Source organism: Vidua macroura, chromosome 2, assembly GCF_024509145.1.
Source record: "Vidua macroura isolate BioBank_ID:100142 chromosome 2, ASM2450914v1, whole genome shotgun sequence".
In the NCBI taxonomy this organism is placed as follows: domain Eukaryota; kingdom Metazoa; phylum Chordata; class Aves; order Passeriformes; family Viduidae; genus Vidua; species Vidua macroura.
The window spans coordinates 98,726,188-98,744,059 of NC_071572.1; the positions used below are offsets into that span (position 1 = coordinate 98,726,188).

A 17,872-nucleotide genomic window follows, 5' to 3' on the forward strand; every position below is an offset into this window, starting at 1 on the left:
GATTTGAACTCTGTTTGTCAGGTCACATGCATGTGTACAGAAAACTAATGAGGAAATTGCAGAGGAGTGAAAGTATTTGGCAGATCATTTTCTCCTCAAGCTTCCTAGAAACCAGCCACAGTTCCACCAAACTGGACAGGTTCCCTTTTGGCTGGCTCACGGCTTGCAGAGATTCCTAGCTGAAGAAACACAAGGCCCAGAGACTTGGGGGGAATTTAGGCCTTCTGAATATCACTCTTCATGTCTTTTTACAAGAACTAGTGTTTATGCTGAAAATTTCCAGAACTGTTTCTTTCCCAAACATTCCCACTTAAAATGAATATTTTGATTCATGGTCATTTAAAAAGAAAACATTGTTAAATTCTTTGAAATTCTGGCTAGAAATTCAAGAATCCCTTGGGAAATTCATCTTGCATCAGAATATACAGCACAGGTTTTCAATTCCTCTCCCTGTCCTCGAGATGACGGTGCAACAGAATGAGAGGGCAATGGATTCTGAGGCCCTGAGTCTGCAAATACTTTGGGTATGGTTTCATGACTCAAAGTGCTCACATTACTGTGGTTTAATAAGTTACCACCCATCAGCTGAGCTGTGGCAACTGCCTGTGCACATACAATTAGCTCACCCTAATTGCAAAATGTGCAACTCACCCCCTTTCAGGAGATCTGTGCAGCTGCACATTTATCTCAAGTTACCCCTTGGCATGTTTGCTGCTCAAGGTCCCGTTTCATCGTGCCTTAATTGAAATGAAGTGTGTTAGAAGATACAAGCATCCGACATGCTCCTGGGGTGGGGATGCACAGCTCTCCCGGCCTCGTGGCCTCGGCAGGCTGGCAGTCCCCTGCCAGGGTGAGCAGCCCTTGAGCCAGGGTGCAAGCTGCTCTCTGCAGTGCCTTGTGTTTGCTAAGCAGCTGGTGAAATTTAGAGCATCAGAGAGAAGAGCCTACATTCTGCCTCCCTGCCCTCAACACGAGCAAAGGGACCTGCTGTCACCAGCTCAAGTGCCACACACACAGTGCTGCCACACCTAAAAAAGCTCAGATTTTAATGCCAGGATATTCCACTTTGGGTTCAGAAGGAGAATGAACACTGCTTGCACTTCTGTTATTCCATATACCCACCCCAACATCATACACCAAAACATCTTTGATTCAGAGCTCTCTGTATGCACCTTTTTTGTCCTGCTTTCCAAATGACACCACCCAGTTTAGCACAACCGCTGTGCATATGATCCACAAAATCAGCCTCTTTGCCCGGGTTATGTATTTACATCTCCTGCTACCAGGCTTTTGATTAAACAGCTTCCTCCTCCTTACCAGTCCTTTTGGGCTTGGATGACTCAAATCCTTGCTCACGTGAGCAATCCTTGCTTGAGCACACACTCTGTTGTTTCAGCTGGATCTTCCTACAGTAGCATCTAAAGGATCAGGATGTTTCCCACCAGCAGGCAAGGTTTCAAACACAAGGTATCCTTGCTACAGCAGGGAACTAGTGAATAAGAAACGGAATCAGCAAGGAAACCCTGAGCATGAATGTATCAACAATTCCATCTGATGAAAGTATCCTCCTATTGTACTCTTCACATGAGGCTCAGGCTAACAAATGAGACAAAGTAGTCCAGGAAAATAGAAAACTTACATAGTAATGCAACAAAAATGGATATATACACCCTTCTCATGGCATATATAGAACTACTTGAATTTTGTTTCCAAAATCTAGGATGAAGTTTGAAAACTGAAAAAAATAAATTAGAAAAAATGTTAATGGTTTTTCATGTGGATATTTTTCCTTAAATAAATTTTATGCTAACTGCCCTGCTTTTTTTTTTAGCTGCTTGGAACAGTTTGAGATTTAAATCATAAAAGAAGACTGGAACCATTTTTTCCAGAAGGTGTTGGTTTTGCTCTGACCTGTCCTACCACTTATGTAACCTTTCCATATCTCTGTAGCACATTTCATCTGTCACTCACCTTTGAGCAGCACACCTGAGCTCATGAATCCCTACTCTGTGATTGCTTTAGCCTCCCAAATTCCTGACCAGATTCAAAGAAGCAGAGCTTCTTGTTTGTCAAATATTAAAGTGTACTTCCTTCACCATCAACTTCAAATACTCAGTGCCAGACAAAATATGCAATATCTAACAGGGCCCCACAGCTAGAAATTGAGATTTTAAAACAATTTTAAGCTGAATATCACATGGCTTAGTGGTGACTGTCACTTTGAACCTCTCCAGACAGTTCAGAGGTTGCTAAATTTGTGTTATGTGCAAACTTGCACATCCTAAGAAAAATGTCACAAAAAGCATCTAAAACTTCCCTAGGAAAACTGATTTTATAATTGCATCACACCATGGAATGTTCTGGTTTCTTCTTTAGCCATGTTTGTGGTCATTAGAGAAGGTCAGTGTGCAACAAGCACTGTTAAGGCAGTGCCATCAAACAGGCAAAGGAAAGAAAGAGTTGTCAAAGTTTGGTTTTTTTGCCAGTCCACCAATACCTCCCTTTTGGACAGGCATAATGTGGAAGTTTTTAATTCCAGACCCTTTGTCTGAAGGCTCCTGCTGAGTCTGCACACCGGACAGAAAGAGCATACTCAGGACAGAGAGCGTTTCCCAAAGGAGCATCCCTGTGAGCTTTAGTGCCGCGCGTGGCTCCGCGCCTGCTGCCCGCGCTGCCGCACGGCCGCTCTGCTGAGGAGGAGCTGCGGCACACGGAGATGGCAGCCGAGAGATGCTGCCCTTGGTGCGCACAGCCACAGGGCACCCCAGCTGCCACAGCTCCTCGTCATCCCTCCCACGGGCAGGACAAGGCCAGGCCTGGGCTCAGCCTCTGATGGGTGGGAATGGACAACCCAGGAAATGCTGAGACAGAATTACTCGGGCTTTAACCAGCTTTTCACGTTGCTGCCCAGCTCAGCACATGATGGTGCGTCACTTCAATGCCTGGTGTAACCTTGTTTGCCCAGAAGAAAACCAGCAGGAACTGGCGAGGGGTCCCGGCCAGTGTCCTCCAGGCCGCCTCTGGCGCCGGGATGCGTAGGCGGGCGCAGCTCCCGTGGTGACAGACTGGAGCTGCATCGGTGTCCATCAGTCATCCTCATGCCGGCTCCGCTCCGGAGGGGCCCCGCAGCGCCACTGCCCCACTCGCCCTCGGTCCCCTCGAGTCCCCGCAGCGCGGCCGGCGCGGCGCGGGGCCGCCCTTCCCGCGGCCGTCCAGCGGGTGGCGCTGGCGAGTCGCCGACGGAGAGCGGCGGGGGATGCGCGGGAGCGGAGCGGGAGCGCACCGGGAGCGGAGCCGGGAGCGGGAACGGAGCGGGAAACGAGCGGGAACGGAGCGGGAGCGGAGCGGAGCGGGTGCGGAGCCGGGAGCGGGAGCCGGGTCTGGCGCGGCAGCCCCGTCGTGGGTGGCGGGAGGCTGCGGAGAAGGTGAGAAACTGGGCGCGGAGCGGGCGCGGGGAGGGAGGAACGCGAAGGTGGGAGGAATTAAAAGCGGAAAAAGTGATGCTGCCGCGGGGGCTGCGGAGGGCTGCGCGAGTGGTGGGAGGCGGGGCCGGGCCGCGGGGGCATGGGATGGAGCGGCGGAGGAGGAGAGGAGGGGAAGGGAGAGAGGAGGCAGGGAAAGGAGGGAAAGGAAGGAAAGTAAATAAATAAACAAAAGGAAGAAACTTCTCTGTGCGTTTTCCCCTCAGCTTTTTCAGAAGGTCAAAGCTATTAAGTTAACTATCGCTATTTTTTATCGCTATTAAATTTCCACCCACTTCCACGCTATCTGCAGGGATTGAAAGTGCAGGAACTCAAACACCGCGGGAAGGCTGTTTTCCAATACAATGTTTGCGGCACTCCCCAAAGCACTGGAAATCTACAGCTATGACAAGAGACAGGTTTCTCTCTTTTTGTAATCACACGGTTACTTTGGTGATACCTCAAGTCCAACTCTGCCTTCACTAGTGGTAACACGTACCAGTATAGCACCTACCTCTCCCGAGGAGTCAAAAATTGCACCAGTGAAGAGGAGCCTTAAGTAAACTTACCAGCAGGACTGTGCCGCTTGCACTGTGCCGTGACATCCAACAGATACGTTCTGTGTTCAGAGTCACACTAATGGGCTCAACACTTGCCGGCAGCATGAGACTACACAAAATGTAGTATCACTGGGCATTCCTCATTTTAATGGTAGTTCTGGAAATGCTGAAAGCTTTCTGCATAAAACCAGATGAGGGAAAGATCCTTAGTGCTACAACAATAGTCTTTAACCCAAAGATTTTACTTGTTTGGTTTTTTTTTGTTTTTTTTTTTTTTTTTTGTTTTTTTTTTTTGTTTTGTTTTTTTTTTTTTTTTTTTGTTTTTTTGTTTTGTTTTTTTTTTGTTTTTTTTTTTTAGGAAATAATATTTTCCAGCTTTTCTTCTGCTCCCTTGCATTGTCCCTTGGAAGGCTGCTAATATGGCAATGTCTGAGCCCTGAGTTTTGTTTGGCCCCTGCCATTGCACACATGTGAAGGTGGCCACAGTACTGCCAGGAGACACAGCAACACCCATATGCACATGAAGGAAAATTACAATAACCACTTTCCAAAGGAATCTGCTAATCATTTTTGTTTTACCTTTTCAAATAACTGCTGGTGACTCAGGCTTGACATGACTACCATAATCTTCATACATAATTAAGCAATTTATACCTTGTATCTGTGGGTAGACGCTGCTGTCAACACTCAGGCCAGTTCTGGAAATGGCTGAATTGTTTTCTTGGGAAAAAAGAACTAACAAACAACAACCACCCCTTGCTTTCTGCCACCTTTGATTAAATAATCTTAAATAACAACACTGTACAGTAGGGAAATTTGCTTGTGTGGGCCATTGCTTTTGAAGCTGATGTGACAGCTTGTTGCACGACTCTGTACACGTTCTTCCATTTCACAGTGATGAATGCAAGAGATGAGTGGAGTGAGAAGTTCTTCACTTTTGTTACTCTGATAAAATAAGCTTTGTCAGCTGTGATGTTACGCTGATATCAGTGTTTGACACCTCAGTAGTCTGAAAATGGCCATGGTGTCTTTGGGATGGGCTGAGGAGCCCCAAAGTGGACTCCACACAAGCCAAACAGAGTTGCTGGCACGAGTCCCACTGCAGCATTAGTGTCAGAGGGATCAGGGAGAAGTCTTGCTGCCCCTACAGGTTACCATTTGCCTGTGTTAACAAGATATTCTGAGGAATACATGTGTTGTCTGTTTTCTGAACTTTTCTTGGATGGACAGGGTTGTCCCAAATATATGTATCATCAAGGAGCCCTGCAAGGGCCTCAGGATATCTGGACTCTGATAGGGAAATAGGAAACTTGTGCTGGGGGAGAAACAGGCTGCAGTGTCAAACCAGACATTTCAAAGAGATCCAGACTCTGTAACACGTGGACATAAATTAAACTGGGAAAAATATAGTGTTGGATTTGTGGAATCCTCAGTTAGAGGTGAAAAACTCTCTTTGTTCTTCTCTTCCCCACAGTGAAATAGGATGGTTTCTTTCATAACTGCACCGTCCAAACCACTTTTTAGACTCGTGGCTTATTTCCATTATTTTAGCAAAGGTGTGTCTCATTCTGCATGCAATATTTGAAATAGGGTAGCACTTTCCAGATCAGCTAGTCCATAACCACACAGACTACTATAATGAAAGAACAACTTCTCAGTCTCCTGCAAAGGGAGGACAAATTGAACACAGTTAAGAAAATGCAGATGAAACCCAGTTATTGGGAAGATTTTTCCAGTTGTTGGATGCTGCAGATGGTGGAAGAGTCCCTCCAGAAAATACTGGTTCGCTCTTCATCCTGGCACATGCTGAACTCATCTGCACAAAGCAAAAGGAGACACTAGAATTAAGTCAAGGAATCAAACAGTTTTTCATAGAAAAGCTCATAGACAATTTTTAGGTATTTCTTCCCCATTTTCCCCCCCTTTTTTTTTTTTTTTTTTTTTTTTTTTTTTTTTTTTTTTTAATGAGAAAAGCAGTTATGTTAAAAACGTCATGGGGAGTAATTCTGAACTGGCAGAGAGATGCGATAGATGATTGAATAGATTCTTTCCATCTCCACATTTTGTGATCTATGAACTCACCTTCGGGAAACTTTTCTCATTTCAGACCGAGTTTCACTCCCCCAGGGTTGTCTGAAGAAGGTGAGATATTTAACTTAAGCAGCATTAACACTCCCACTGTGTTTTGGCTTTAAAAGTTAGCAAGATGTCTCAGCCTGAAGAAGCCATCACAGCGTGACTCTTCTCTTGTTTGCTTTCTTCCTTGAGGTCTCTCCACAATACTTTCTGCTGGTGCTTCACACTGCAAGCCAGAGGTGCGGTCAGCTGGATGTGCTGTGAAGCACATGCATCTTAAGGTGTGCTGCACCAAGTCCCCTGTGACTTCCTTTTGCTTCCTGGCTTTGTTCCTCACAGGCTGAAAGCTCACATGAGGGACACCACTTAATATGGTGTCCGGTGCAGTTTTTTGACGAAAATCTCATCTTTCTTCCCTGCAGTGGATGGTCCTCTTGCCAAGGACTGTCCAGGTATGTGTAAGCCCTAAGAAGTCCTGCAGCTCCTTGCTGCTTCCAACACTAGGTTGGTGCTTAGTGAGCACAGCAGTGTCCTCAGCCAGTAATCCCATTTAAAGGGGCTCATTGTTATGCAGGGGAACTGGGTGACAAGCATCCAAGTAATTGTTTTTAAATGAGGAATCTGCAGAGAGCAAACAGCAAATTAGGGGAGAGCCTTAAAAAATGAAAGGTGTGGAGGATAGGACTGAAGTCACCCTAAGCAGTCCAAAGCATTTGATCAAGGACCTGAGAATGAAGAGTGAGAGTAGTTTGTAGGAGTGACAGTCTGTGCACATGTGGTGATGTGGTGATGATACTGTGAGGCTTGCAAAAGGATCAGGGAGATCCCCAGCTATAGAGCAACTGATTTTCCTCTGGCTTCATTCCAGTAAAAATCACTTCTGTCACAGTACCCAAGCATTGCTTCTCCTAGGCTGGTTTCTTCTGGGTGGTTGATTTTACTCCAAGCAGCTACATTCATAGCCAAAAGCCTGGGATCCAGAATAATGTTTAATTTAATTTACAGCTCAGAGGATGTAAGGAGGAAGTAATGTGGATATCAGTTCAGGAAAAAACCCAGTAACCTGGAAACAGAGACATAAGAGCACATTCACTCATTTCAGCTAGAACAGTTTACCATCACATGGTGCTAAGAGGACAGCATCAGGCTGATATCTAGTGATCTACAGGTTTTCTTTCTATTCTCATTAAACTTTCCAAATTACAGACAGTGCAAACTTAGGTAAATAACAGTATGTAATATATAACTATTTTTGATGTAAAAATGACTCCCGGTGCCAAGAAACAATTAATATTTGAAAAAGAAAAACCTCAGAAATATCTCATTGCATTTATATTTCTTTTCAGACTGGAACTTTGTGGCTTGGAGAATGGATACACTGACCTTTTGCTGGTGTGCGCTTCAGCTCTTGCCACAGGCATCTGAGTGCAAGGGAGCTCAGCTGTCCTCCCCAGACCCCTACACATGCAGACTCCTGTGATCAGGAGCCTATGATGGTCTTGCCACAGATTTCCTGTGCGGTCTTGGATAGGAAGGTGTCTGTGTGCCTCAGTTTTTCCATCTGTAAAACAAGAATGATGTTACACTGCTTCACCAGTGCAGCTAAATTTCTGCTTTAAAAGCACTCTGTGACCTTTGTGTGAATGGTTGTAATGAGCTGTTTGCCTTATTTATAAGTATCGTTTGCTGTGATATAAATATTTTTTTGTATTGTTCATACTGTGTTTATTTTGTGCAAGTGAATACAGTCCCAATGAAAGCAGGAGACCAAGTATTTTGCTTTCCCACGTAACTCAACCAGCGTTCCCAAATTCTGATCTCTAACACCTCTGCTATTGCAGTCCTGGGCCTCTCTTGAGCAGAAACTGCTGATCATGCCAAATTCTCTGGTGTTTTGTAATGTGGGCTAAGATGGGCTGAGGTTTGGATGAGACCAATAGACTCATTTTCACTTAGGGCCTGCAGCAGCACTGAAGCTGGAGAGAACAGAAGTGAAAGGTCAGTGTTTCCCTTCCCTGAGCCACACAGCTCCTGTTTGAAAGCAAATAAAAAATATAATATGACTCCTAATATTTATAAATATTTTTGATAGTTTTAGCACCTTTCTCCCAACTTTACACTAGGAGGGCATCTAGATGTTATTACTTTTTTACATTTGCATTGTTTCTTGGAAGGTTTGCTTGAGATAAAAACAACTGTAGACCTTTTACTTCTCTAATTTTTCTAATTTTGTGTGTCTCAGTTTATGTGTAAAGTGTTAGCCAAGATTTAGTTGACTTTCTGGAACAAAGTGGGTGAATATGACCATGCACTTTGAGAAAATAAGGTCTGAATAGACATGAATAAGCAATTAAGTTGCCACAACTTAAGGCATGTCTTTATAGAATGATTAAAATGAGCACTGAGCTTGGGTGAGCTGGGATCATGTGCACAATAAATTACTATGGCTTGGTAGATGAAGAATAAATTGTTAAATCACAATAAATTGAGAATTTACCATGTCCATGTCCTGAAGGACATGACAGCATCCACTCTCCACTTCCAAAGGGTGGTTTCAGCTTCTTTTCTGGATTTCCTCTGGAGTCAATCAGAGAGGCACACACAAGCAAAGAGATTATCCCACTTATTTTGTGCATTCTGTTTTGGAATGGTGGAAATCAAACACTTTGATAGCTAAAGTTGTTCAGATGAATCCTACATGAAATACATACAATGGTATTATATATCAGAACCTCTTCTTTTCTTGAAGGGGTTTAGCCATTGAAGGCTAGAATCCTAGAATGATTGGGGTTGGAAGGGAATTTAAGGATCGTCTAGTTCCAGATTCCCTGCCCTGGGCAGGGACATCTTCCACTAGACTGGTTTGCTCAGAGTTTCATCTAACCTGGCCTTGAACACTTCCAGGGATGGGGCATCCACAGCTTCTCTGGTCAACCTATTCCAGTGTTTCACCACCCTCACAGTAAATAAAATATAGTAACAACAACAACAACAACAACAACAACAACAACAACAATAATAATAATAATAATAAATGTGCACATATAAAACCTTGAGACAAGCTTAGCAACTCAATATACACATCAAATATCTGAGGAAGATGGTGATACAGCCAAGCCCTCAAATACCACTAACACTAACTACACCATTTATTTTGAGAGGAATTCTGCTGTGGACAACCCAATGACCAAAGGACTGTTTCTCAACAGGTATACTACTTGAGACAGCCATGTCATGTTTCTGAAGGGGCCATCCAAGCAGCACATAAGGAATTACTTCAGTACAGAAAGACAATCCACAAGGACATTTTATCTCCAGTTAGTACATAGCATCACACCATGGAACCTACATAGAAAATCACTGAGCAATTGCTGCTTAAGGTCATATCTAGCTGAAAACTCAGTGCTGCCTTCCAAATCTTTGTCCAAACCTGATATCCAGGTCCCTGTTAAAGGAGACACTGGATGGAGTGTATTGCATGACGCTGTCTCATCACAAGCAGCACAGTAGAAAAAGTCTGTGGCAAGGTATACAGATCAGATCCCAGAAATTGATTAGCAAATAAGGGTGAATCTCCAGAAGTCTAAATAAGTAGTCACTAAAAGCATTGAAAATTGCTGAGAATTTTATGAAAAACATGAAAATATACTCTGATGAGATTGCTCATCATTTTCATCTCTAATTATATGAGAAAGACTACAAAAAAAAAATTGTTTTCATTGGATCTTCTGCTACAGGTACTCATTACCATGAGAAATGTGAAGCTGCAGAAGAAGCAGAAGAAGGAAAACAAGCTGTTGTGCAACTTCTGTGAAACTTTGAATTTATTTAACTGAGATCAGGACTGCAAGTTAATCCTTTTATCAGAAACCAACCTACCTACATTATAGTCTGCCTGCCCAACATTACTCTTATTCTTGGTGGTGAGGGTCATTCATTGAAACAGAAGTATAGAAGTTATTGTTACCCTGGGTATAACATCTCACCCTACAATAGTTGCTTTGTGATTGAAATGAGTTTTTGACCTGGCAGAGTTTATAAGGAGCCAAATTTGAGCAGTTACAGTCCCAGGTCACTTGAGCACTTTACAGGGACAGAGCAGAAGAGCATGATGGTGATCAAGCAGCCGGCTGGGGAAGCCCTGCTGGTGGAGTCCTCTGCAATTGCTCTTCATCAAACCTCAACAAAAGTTTACAGAGAACAAGCAAGCAGTTCCTTCCCTACTGAGCATAGTATATTTTCATGTGGTAAAGAATTAGGTGGATTCATTTTCTGCTGTAATTGTAGAAAAACAGGATACCAGAATATACACTGTACTGTATATATGATAGGCATAATGGCATCATTGGAAAAGAGGCTCCATGTTTCTCCTCTTTTCTGGAAATAAATTCCTGTTAAAATATAACCAAAGGCAGTAGACGTATCAATAGGGAATAAATAAATAAAGAAAAAAGGTTCTGTGCTGAAGATAGTAAAGCAAACAAGCAGGCATGGATTTATCAGCGTAGGGGGAGGAAAAGGAGAGAACAGGAATAAAGCAGAGAGGAGCACACAGAAAGAAGATGTGGCACTTGTCTGCTAGGAGAAAGATTCTTTTTCCAGAGATTAAAGGAATCACTTTATCTCCTGCATTTTTTTTTCTTAAGGAAAACAAAGGGCAAGACCAACAGAACTTCCCAGAAGCAGGCTTAATAAAAACTGAGGTGAAATCTCTGTAGGCTGCAACTCAAGTGTCTATTAATGAGAAGGAGGTGGAACACTCAGCACCCCAGCATGCTGGAAAGGGAGGCAGGCCTGAGGGTGGCACTTTGACAGCCATGGCCATGGAGGAAAGCCTGGAACAAGCAGTCCTAAACAGAGGTCAGATGTGGTGACCTCTGTGATCAGGCCACATATCACAAGATAAAGTGAGTCCACTAACAAAAGCTTTTGAGTTGTTTGCTAAAATTTTGCTGAAGGCATTTTAAAATTTGGTTAATGAAAAAGCTACATGGTCCTTTCTGGACTTGCTTAGGGGAGAAGTTTCTGTGCCCCAGAACTCTCTTCAGAGCTACCTGGGGTAACTCAAAGTATCTCTACGAAACTGTTTGTCATATATGGGCACTTCAGTTTTTTGTCTACTTTGGTAGGTCTGTTTAAAATTCAGTGTGATGCACTCACTGAAATTACTTTTCCTTATGTTTTCCCTACAAGAACTGCTACTTGTGTACCAAGTCAGTTGAGGGAATGTGGCAGTTCTCAGCTACTACTAGAAATCAGTTATTAGACATGAACAGTAGTTTGGGTTAAATTTGCTTGGAACAAGTTATTTACAAAAATGTTTATCATCAATACAAAAAGAAGGCTGAATAATTCTAATACACATGAACACGTTAATTATTTCAAAGCTTCTAGCATACATTTTAATTTGTTATCTCTTCTGGTTTATATCCTCGTGTTGATTGACGTACCTCTATGTAATAGTTAAATCTTCTATCCATATAGTTTCTCATATTTTATGTTATTTTTATTATATTCTTCGAAATTACCTTTAATAAACCCCAAAATTTTGGTACCACTGAAATTACCAAAAATATGCTTATGAGATCTATCTCTGTAAGAACAAATATAAAATCAAACTGGATTTTTTTTTTTAGTGTAAGCTAAAGTAAGCAGTTTTCAACTTCTAAATGAACAAGGAAAGCTTTGAAGAAATTTTTGAAGTGTTCTCTGAAATATCTCCTTACTTAAAACAAAGCCATATCATATCAGCCATTACAGAAATATTCTCCTTTGCCAAGAGACCACACATGAAGCTTCAGGTGGTAAAAAATTAGGCTTACAAAAGAAGAAGAAAAAAATATTGGGTCTTCCAATAAAAATCAACATGGAACTGCTACTGAAGTTCCATTATAAAGTCTCATAAAAACATTTCCAGTTGCTCTCTAGTAGGTCTCATTTCCATAAGCAAAACCCCTCTTTATTTCTTCCACAGTTTCTTATAGGTCTTTAAGGAGCTATGAAAAGTCTCTTGCCAACAGGGAATTTCTTGGAGAAATAAAGTGTCTTAGGAAACATTTTTTTATAGATCTGGAAACATATTAATGATTAAAGGGCTGATCCTTCAGAGCTGAGTGTTTGCAGTTTCCATTGGCTTCTGTGTGAATTACAGATGCTGGGCATCTTTTCATATCAGCTATAATATCTGCATACCTCAAGTGTTAGATGATTGCACCAGGCTTGTCAGAAACCTTAGGGCTTTGTCTTCTGAACCACGCAACAGAAAACAGGTTCTCATATTGAAACCCATGAGTTGCAAATTCAGGATTCAGGTCCTTAAAATCATGGGACAGACTTAAATTAATGATATTTTTCAGTTTTTTTATGTGATTCATGACTTTGTATCTTTTTTCAAAGTCAGCTTCTTGCCTTTTAAGTTTTCTCTGCAGAAATCCAGGTTGGAAATTCACTTTTCTTTAGAATAGAAGAGTTTACTTACTTGTCTCCTGCACCTGAGGCTAAAGAAAGATGTCAAATATTTAGTGTTGCACTACAGGCCTCGATGTGGCAAAGTCATTGTCCCTCTTGCAGGTCTGGTGTCATGCTCCTGCTTGTCTGTCCCAGCACAGCCCTGTTCTTTCTCAACACTTAGCTGGGGACACAGAACCAGAGCAGGAAAAAAAAAAAATCTGTGGGAGGCAGAGCTGCAGCTGCTGGAGGAGCTTATTTTATCTGTCAGCAACTGTACATGAACCCTCTCTACTGCAGGATAAAATCTGACAGAGAGGCATAAGTCCTGACAGAGAAAGTTTTATGTACATTAAAGTCCCCATCAACCTGTCAATGCATAAATGGCCACGTGCAATGTAAGTGATGATTAAAAGTGATCCAAAAGAAAGCATTTAAAAACCAAATGAACCAACCCACTACACCAGATCTACACCAAAGCTTCTTGATAAGTTAAACTCTTTTTAAGACAGAGATCAGCAACAAAAGGCCTGACTGCCAAAAGGAATTTTAAACATTCAGCAGATTTCCTTTTAAAACCGAAGATAAGAAACCATCAAAATATAAATGAAAAAGACCCCAGTCAACGGTATAAAATTTCTTGAGGAATCAAGGAGAGTGTGTCTCATTTGTGGGTCTCCTTCCAGGGCCTTCTCCCTCTCCTTCAGCTATTGTGCTTTTGTGTTTATGGCAAAACCAGTTTAGAGTTGGAATGGCCACATTCAGCCTACAGCCCAATAGCAGCTCCTCTTGGAAAGATGTTTATTATTCCTGCTGCCTTTAATTGCCTGGTTAATCTGTGTAACCAAGTACTGTAATCCATGTAATCCCATGGCCTTTTCACTTGTCCTTTATTGACCAGACAGGTATTTGTTATGCTGCTGCTTGTGTTCTTCCTTCCACACAGGCTGTCAGCTCTTCATACATGAGGATTTCCTACCGCACTCAGTGTTTGTACAGAGCTGGCACAACTGGCCTGAAGATTCCAAGGGCTACCAGATAAAACAAACAAATACCCCTGAAGCCACCCTAGTGATTTGCTGAGGTTTATTTGCCTATTTAGCCTATTTATACTATTGAAGCTGACAGAGGGCAAGGGAATGAGAAGAAAAAGGACATTTTCCAAAAAAAAAAAAAAAAGAGAATCAGGTGTTGTGGGGAATCAAGATCCATCTGTTTCATAGTGTTCTCAGACCACTGGGTTAGTCACCTTCTGGGGAGGTACCAGAAAAAAACTCTAATTTTTCAAAGATGAAAGTCAGCTCAATGTATTCTGTAAGACAATGACAATTAAGTCAGTAATATTTTCTCAGAACCTTTCCATCAATATAAGGTACTCCTTTAATTGTGTCACTCAAATAACATTGCAGTTGTGGGTCAAAAATGTAATTCTTCATTCTCCTGCATTTCCATACCACTGAGGTTAACAGATGTACCTACTCCAGTGATATGTCTGTATGAATGTCTGCTCTAGACCTACACACTGAAAAAATGACAGGGTATTTGTCAAGCTGCCCCTGGGAGTGGCCTCATATTTTTTGTATAAGCTTCAGATAAAAGTCTAAACATCTGGATACTTATAAAAATCATCCAGAGCTCCTGGATGTCGAGTCTTTTCTCTCATTCATTTGGACTGAAATTGTCAGTGGGCACAGAAGTGTTGTAATGTGATGCGTAATCTGCCAGTGGACAGAAATAGGAATCAGATGTCTTTCAAATAAAACTTGCCTCTCCACCAGCAATCCTCCAGCGAATCTCCCACACCTGTGGATGAGGGTTACACTGCTGTTACTGCCATTTAGAACTCTTTTAATGCTGGATGTGTTTTTTAAAAGACAGCTCTCACAGCTTATAAAGCAAGGTTTTGGCTTCAGCTAATGAAAAGCATTAGTGTACTGTGGGAGGTGCAGGGAGAGAAAGATTATAATTAAATCTCTCCACTCCTCTCCCGTCTCTAAGGGCTTGGATAAGAAACAGTTCTGCTGGGCAGCTGAATTTTAGTTAAACAAGATAGCTGGGGGAGGGAGCCTTCTTGGTGGTTTCATATATGCTTGCACATGTGGTAGGGCTAGGGAACACTTCTGATGAAAATAAAATTGTTCTGGGCTCAATCCAGCTGAAAATACCGGCAGCTTGCTGGGCCCTGCAACTTTCATAAGGTTGCAGATCCTGGCTCCTAGCAGGAAGTTTGGCCCAGCCACCACAGAAGGCCCAGCAAGCAAAACAATAGTTTTGTGCCTGAAAATTGCACATCAAATTGGGAGAGGCGGGAGGATGTGTGCCAACGTGCTCCCTCTGTCCCAGGAGCCGAGGTTGGGCTCCTTCTTGTACCTTCAATCCCCCTTGCCCTACAGCCTGTGAGCACAGCCAAGAAGTAACATAGGAGCCCAAAGCTGGAGGCTGTGGCTCCTCTGCTCACAAAAAAAGGGCTGGTGGGCCTTGGCAATCTTGTAGGCTGTTGGTGATGACCAGTAATGGTCTGCTGCAGGATGTACATGGTTCTCCTCTCATCATCCTGTGTGTTCCTTTCACTATCAGCCTCTCCTGAGTTTGATTTGGTTTTGAAGAGCAAATGTTTGTTGAAATGATTTATGATTTACATTAATTTATATAGCACCCTTTAAGTGCATCATAAGCAGGTCTTTATAAGAAGTAAGTTTGAAACAATGTAGGTGCAACATGCCAAAAAAATACAGCTATTGAAAACAGAAGACTAAAACACCCAAACAACATTTTAAAACTTCTGAAGGAATTTGATACAAAACCTTTTCTTGGAGTGTAGGATGTTGGATTTATGGATTTGGATTGCTGGGAGGTTCAATACACTCTTAGGTTGAGAATGGAGACTGAGCCTAAATTGGGCAAAAAAAAAAAACTAACAAAAATCTGAGCTCATAACCTTAGTCAGATATTAGAGACATGGGCAACAAAAATGTTTTAAACTTAATGCTACAAAAGTAATTGCTGCAGCTGTTTGGACCAGACTCAGCTCTGCATCATCTCGGTATTTGCATCTCATCACCCTAAAATCACTAGTGGTCCAGAACTTCTCACATCATGACAAGATGGCCTGTTCCAGGACCAGAAACAGGGGCAACACAAGTAGGGTCAGTTCACCTTTCTGACATACAATCAAGTGCAGCTGCAAAATTTTGCTCTAAGTTTCTTTTAGAAGGGAAAAAGACAAGTTTCTACCAAAACACAACCCTGATTCTGGCAACTCTGTACCTTTCTCAGGATTATACTGCTCTGAAGGAGTGGAAAGGCTCATAGTCACACTGATTTCCACCCATGGAAAGTTTTTTTTTTTCAAAAAGTTGGTTTTTTTCCAAAAACATTCCTTACTAGGAATATTCACAAGCACAGAAAAGATGGAATATAGTGAAAAGTAATGTTGAAGTAAAACCAAGCTGTTAATGCCCCTTATCGTCTCCATAATCAGTGATAAGCCCTTGCACCCACGGACAACTAACGTAATTTAAACTGGCAGTAATTAGTCCCTATCCAAAAGAGTACTTAAAAGCATACACCAACCCACCATGAGGACTGACACCCTAAGATGCTACACACACACACTTGCACACTGTACTGATTTTCCTTTTCCTGTAGGGGAACATCTCTTTTTCCTGTGACCATGGAGTTAACCTGAAAATGTGCCTGCCACTCTTTGTTTTTTCTGGTCTAGCAAAGCTTTCTCAAATATTTCAGCTGTGGTTGGATAGCAGGCCTGATTCTGTACTTGGGAAGGGACTGAAAATTTTGCTCTTGATTTCAGTGTGTTCAAGATGAGATCTTACCAAGCAGCAGAAATCTAGTAAGTATGCGTGTGACCTGTGTTTTCAGAGTTTCTCCGCATCTTGGACTACCAGGTCAGTCTCTCTTTAGAAGCATATATTTGAAGAGAATGTAAATACCATTTATATATGCATTTGCACACCCACACTCATTCCATGCATGCATATATATATATATATATAATATTATTATTTTACCAGAATTGTGAAAACCTGTTACCTGATCAAAGTACAAGCCAATATTACTTTAATGATGGAAATCTTTGCTTTTCACTGCAGTTGTCTTTGCTGAATTAAATGAAGACATCACTTTTATCAGAAATATACCTAGATATGTAATCCAAATGACAAAGACCCCTGTTAAGCAGAGAGAGATATTTTACTTTCAGTTATACCAGTGTAACTGCTGCTCAAGATGAAAGACATCCCTCTGATCTTACATTAGGAAGATGTACTTCTTCTAAGCAAAAGACATAAAAGACCTGTCAGACTTGTGCTCCTCAGTGGGATTTATATCTCTGTAAGTGGGCCTGCTTGAGTTGAAGATGCATTTACATTCATTATGGGAGCTTTTCTTCTTCCCCTAAGTGCAACATATGCAGACGGACACAACTGCATTACATATAAAAATGTAATAAATAAAATGTTCTGCTTGCAAATGTGCAGTAGAACACTAACACATAATTTTATGAGAGAGTATTTGTTCATAATCTGATTCTTACGTTATAACATGTTTCAAATACAGTATAACGCTCTCTCACTTTGAAGTGATAGCCTGCATAGAACGATGTCTCACGGGATAAGCCAAGAACCCCTTGCTCTTGCAAATACACTCTAAAAATAGGCCAGAGTTCTCAGAAGCAATGCACTGATTAGGTTTGGACCAGAGGCTCACTGATCTGGATAGCACTCCATAGGACCTTGGTAGAATTAACTTGGAAAGACCCAGGACCAAGGTCCCAGCAGTCCATAGCTCCCTGGAAGAACCATCTTCTCTTAAAGCCACATTGCATCTTGGCCCATAATGGATAGGAGTTATGTACAATGTGTTCCTCTTGTATAAATGGCACCTCCACACTAAATCTTTGATGTGCTTTCCAGGGCAGTGATGATTAATTTTAAATAAACACTGTGGGAAATCCACACCTCCGTCCATGTCCCATTCAGCTGCTGCTTTCTGCTGAAGTGCCAGTCTTTGTGCATCGCGCTGAGAAGCAATGTGTTATTCCAGATAGTCCTGTGAGGGCTCTGAGAGTCACTCTGCCTTGGACCCGGGCAGCTGGCAGTATTTCAGACCACATAAAAGCTGCCACATGATGGAGTCAGGACCATTTACAAAAAGCCGTGAGCACAGTCATCCAGACAAGAGTACAATATGAGCAGGGAGGGATAACATGACAAGGGAGGGGGACAGCGAGACACTGGGGACACCACGTGCCTGGTGTAAGTCCAGGGTAGAAGGGACACATCTGCGCACAGAAATGAAGTCAATAAA

At 42.2% G+C, this 17,872-nt stretch overlaps 1 protein-coding gene across 1 annotated transcript in view; it reads left to right on the plus strand.

The window, feature by feature from the left end:
• Positions 1–461: 461 nt before the first annotated feature.
• Positions 462–17,872, plus strand: part of LOC128803167 (translation initiation factor IF-2-like) — a 62,509-nt gene continuing 45,098 nt past the window's right edge. The window contains exons 1-4 of the mRNA XM_053969817.1: positions 462–524; positions 1,397–1,467; positions 2,966–3,425; positions 16,359–16,452. Of these exons, the coding sequence (XP_053825792.1) occupies positions 462–524; positions 1,397–1,467; positions 2,966–3,425; positions 16,359–16,452 (688 nt within the window). The remainder of the gene's footprint in view (positions 525–1,396; positions 1,468–2,965; positions 3,426–16,358; positions 16,453–17,872) is intronic.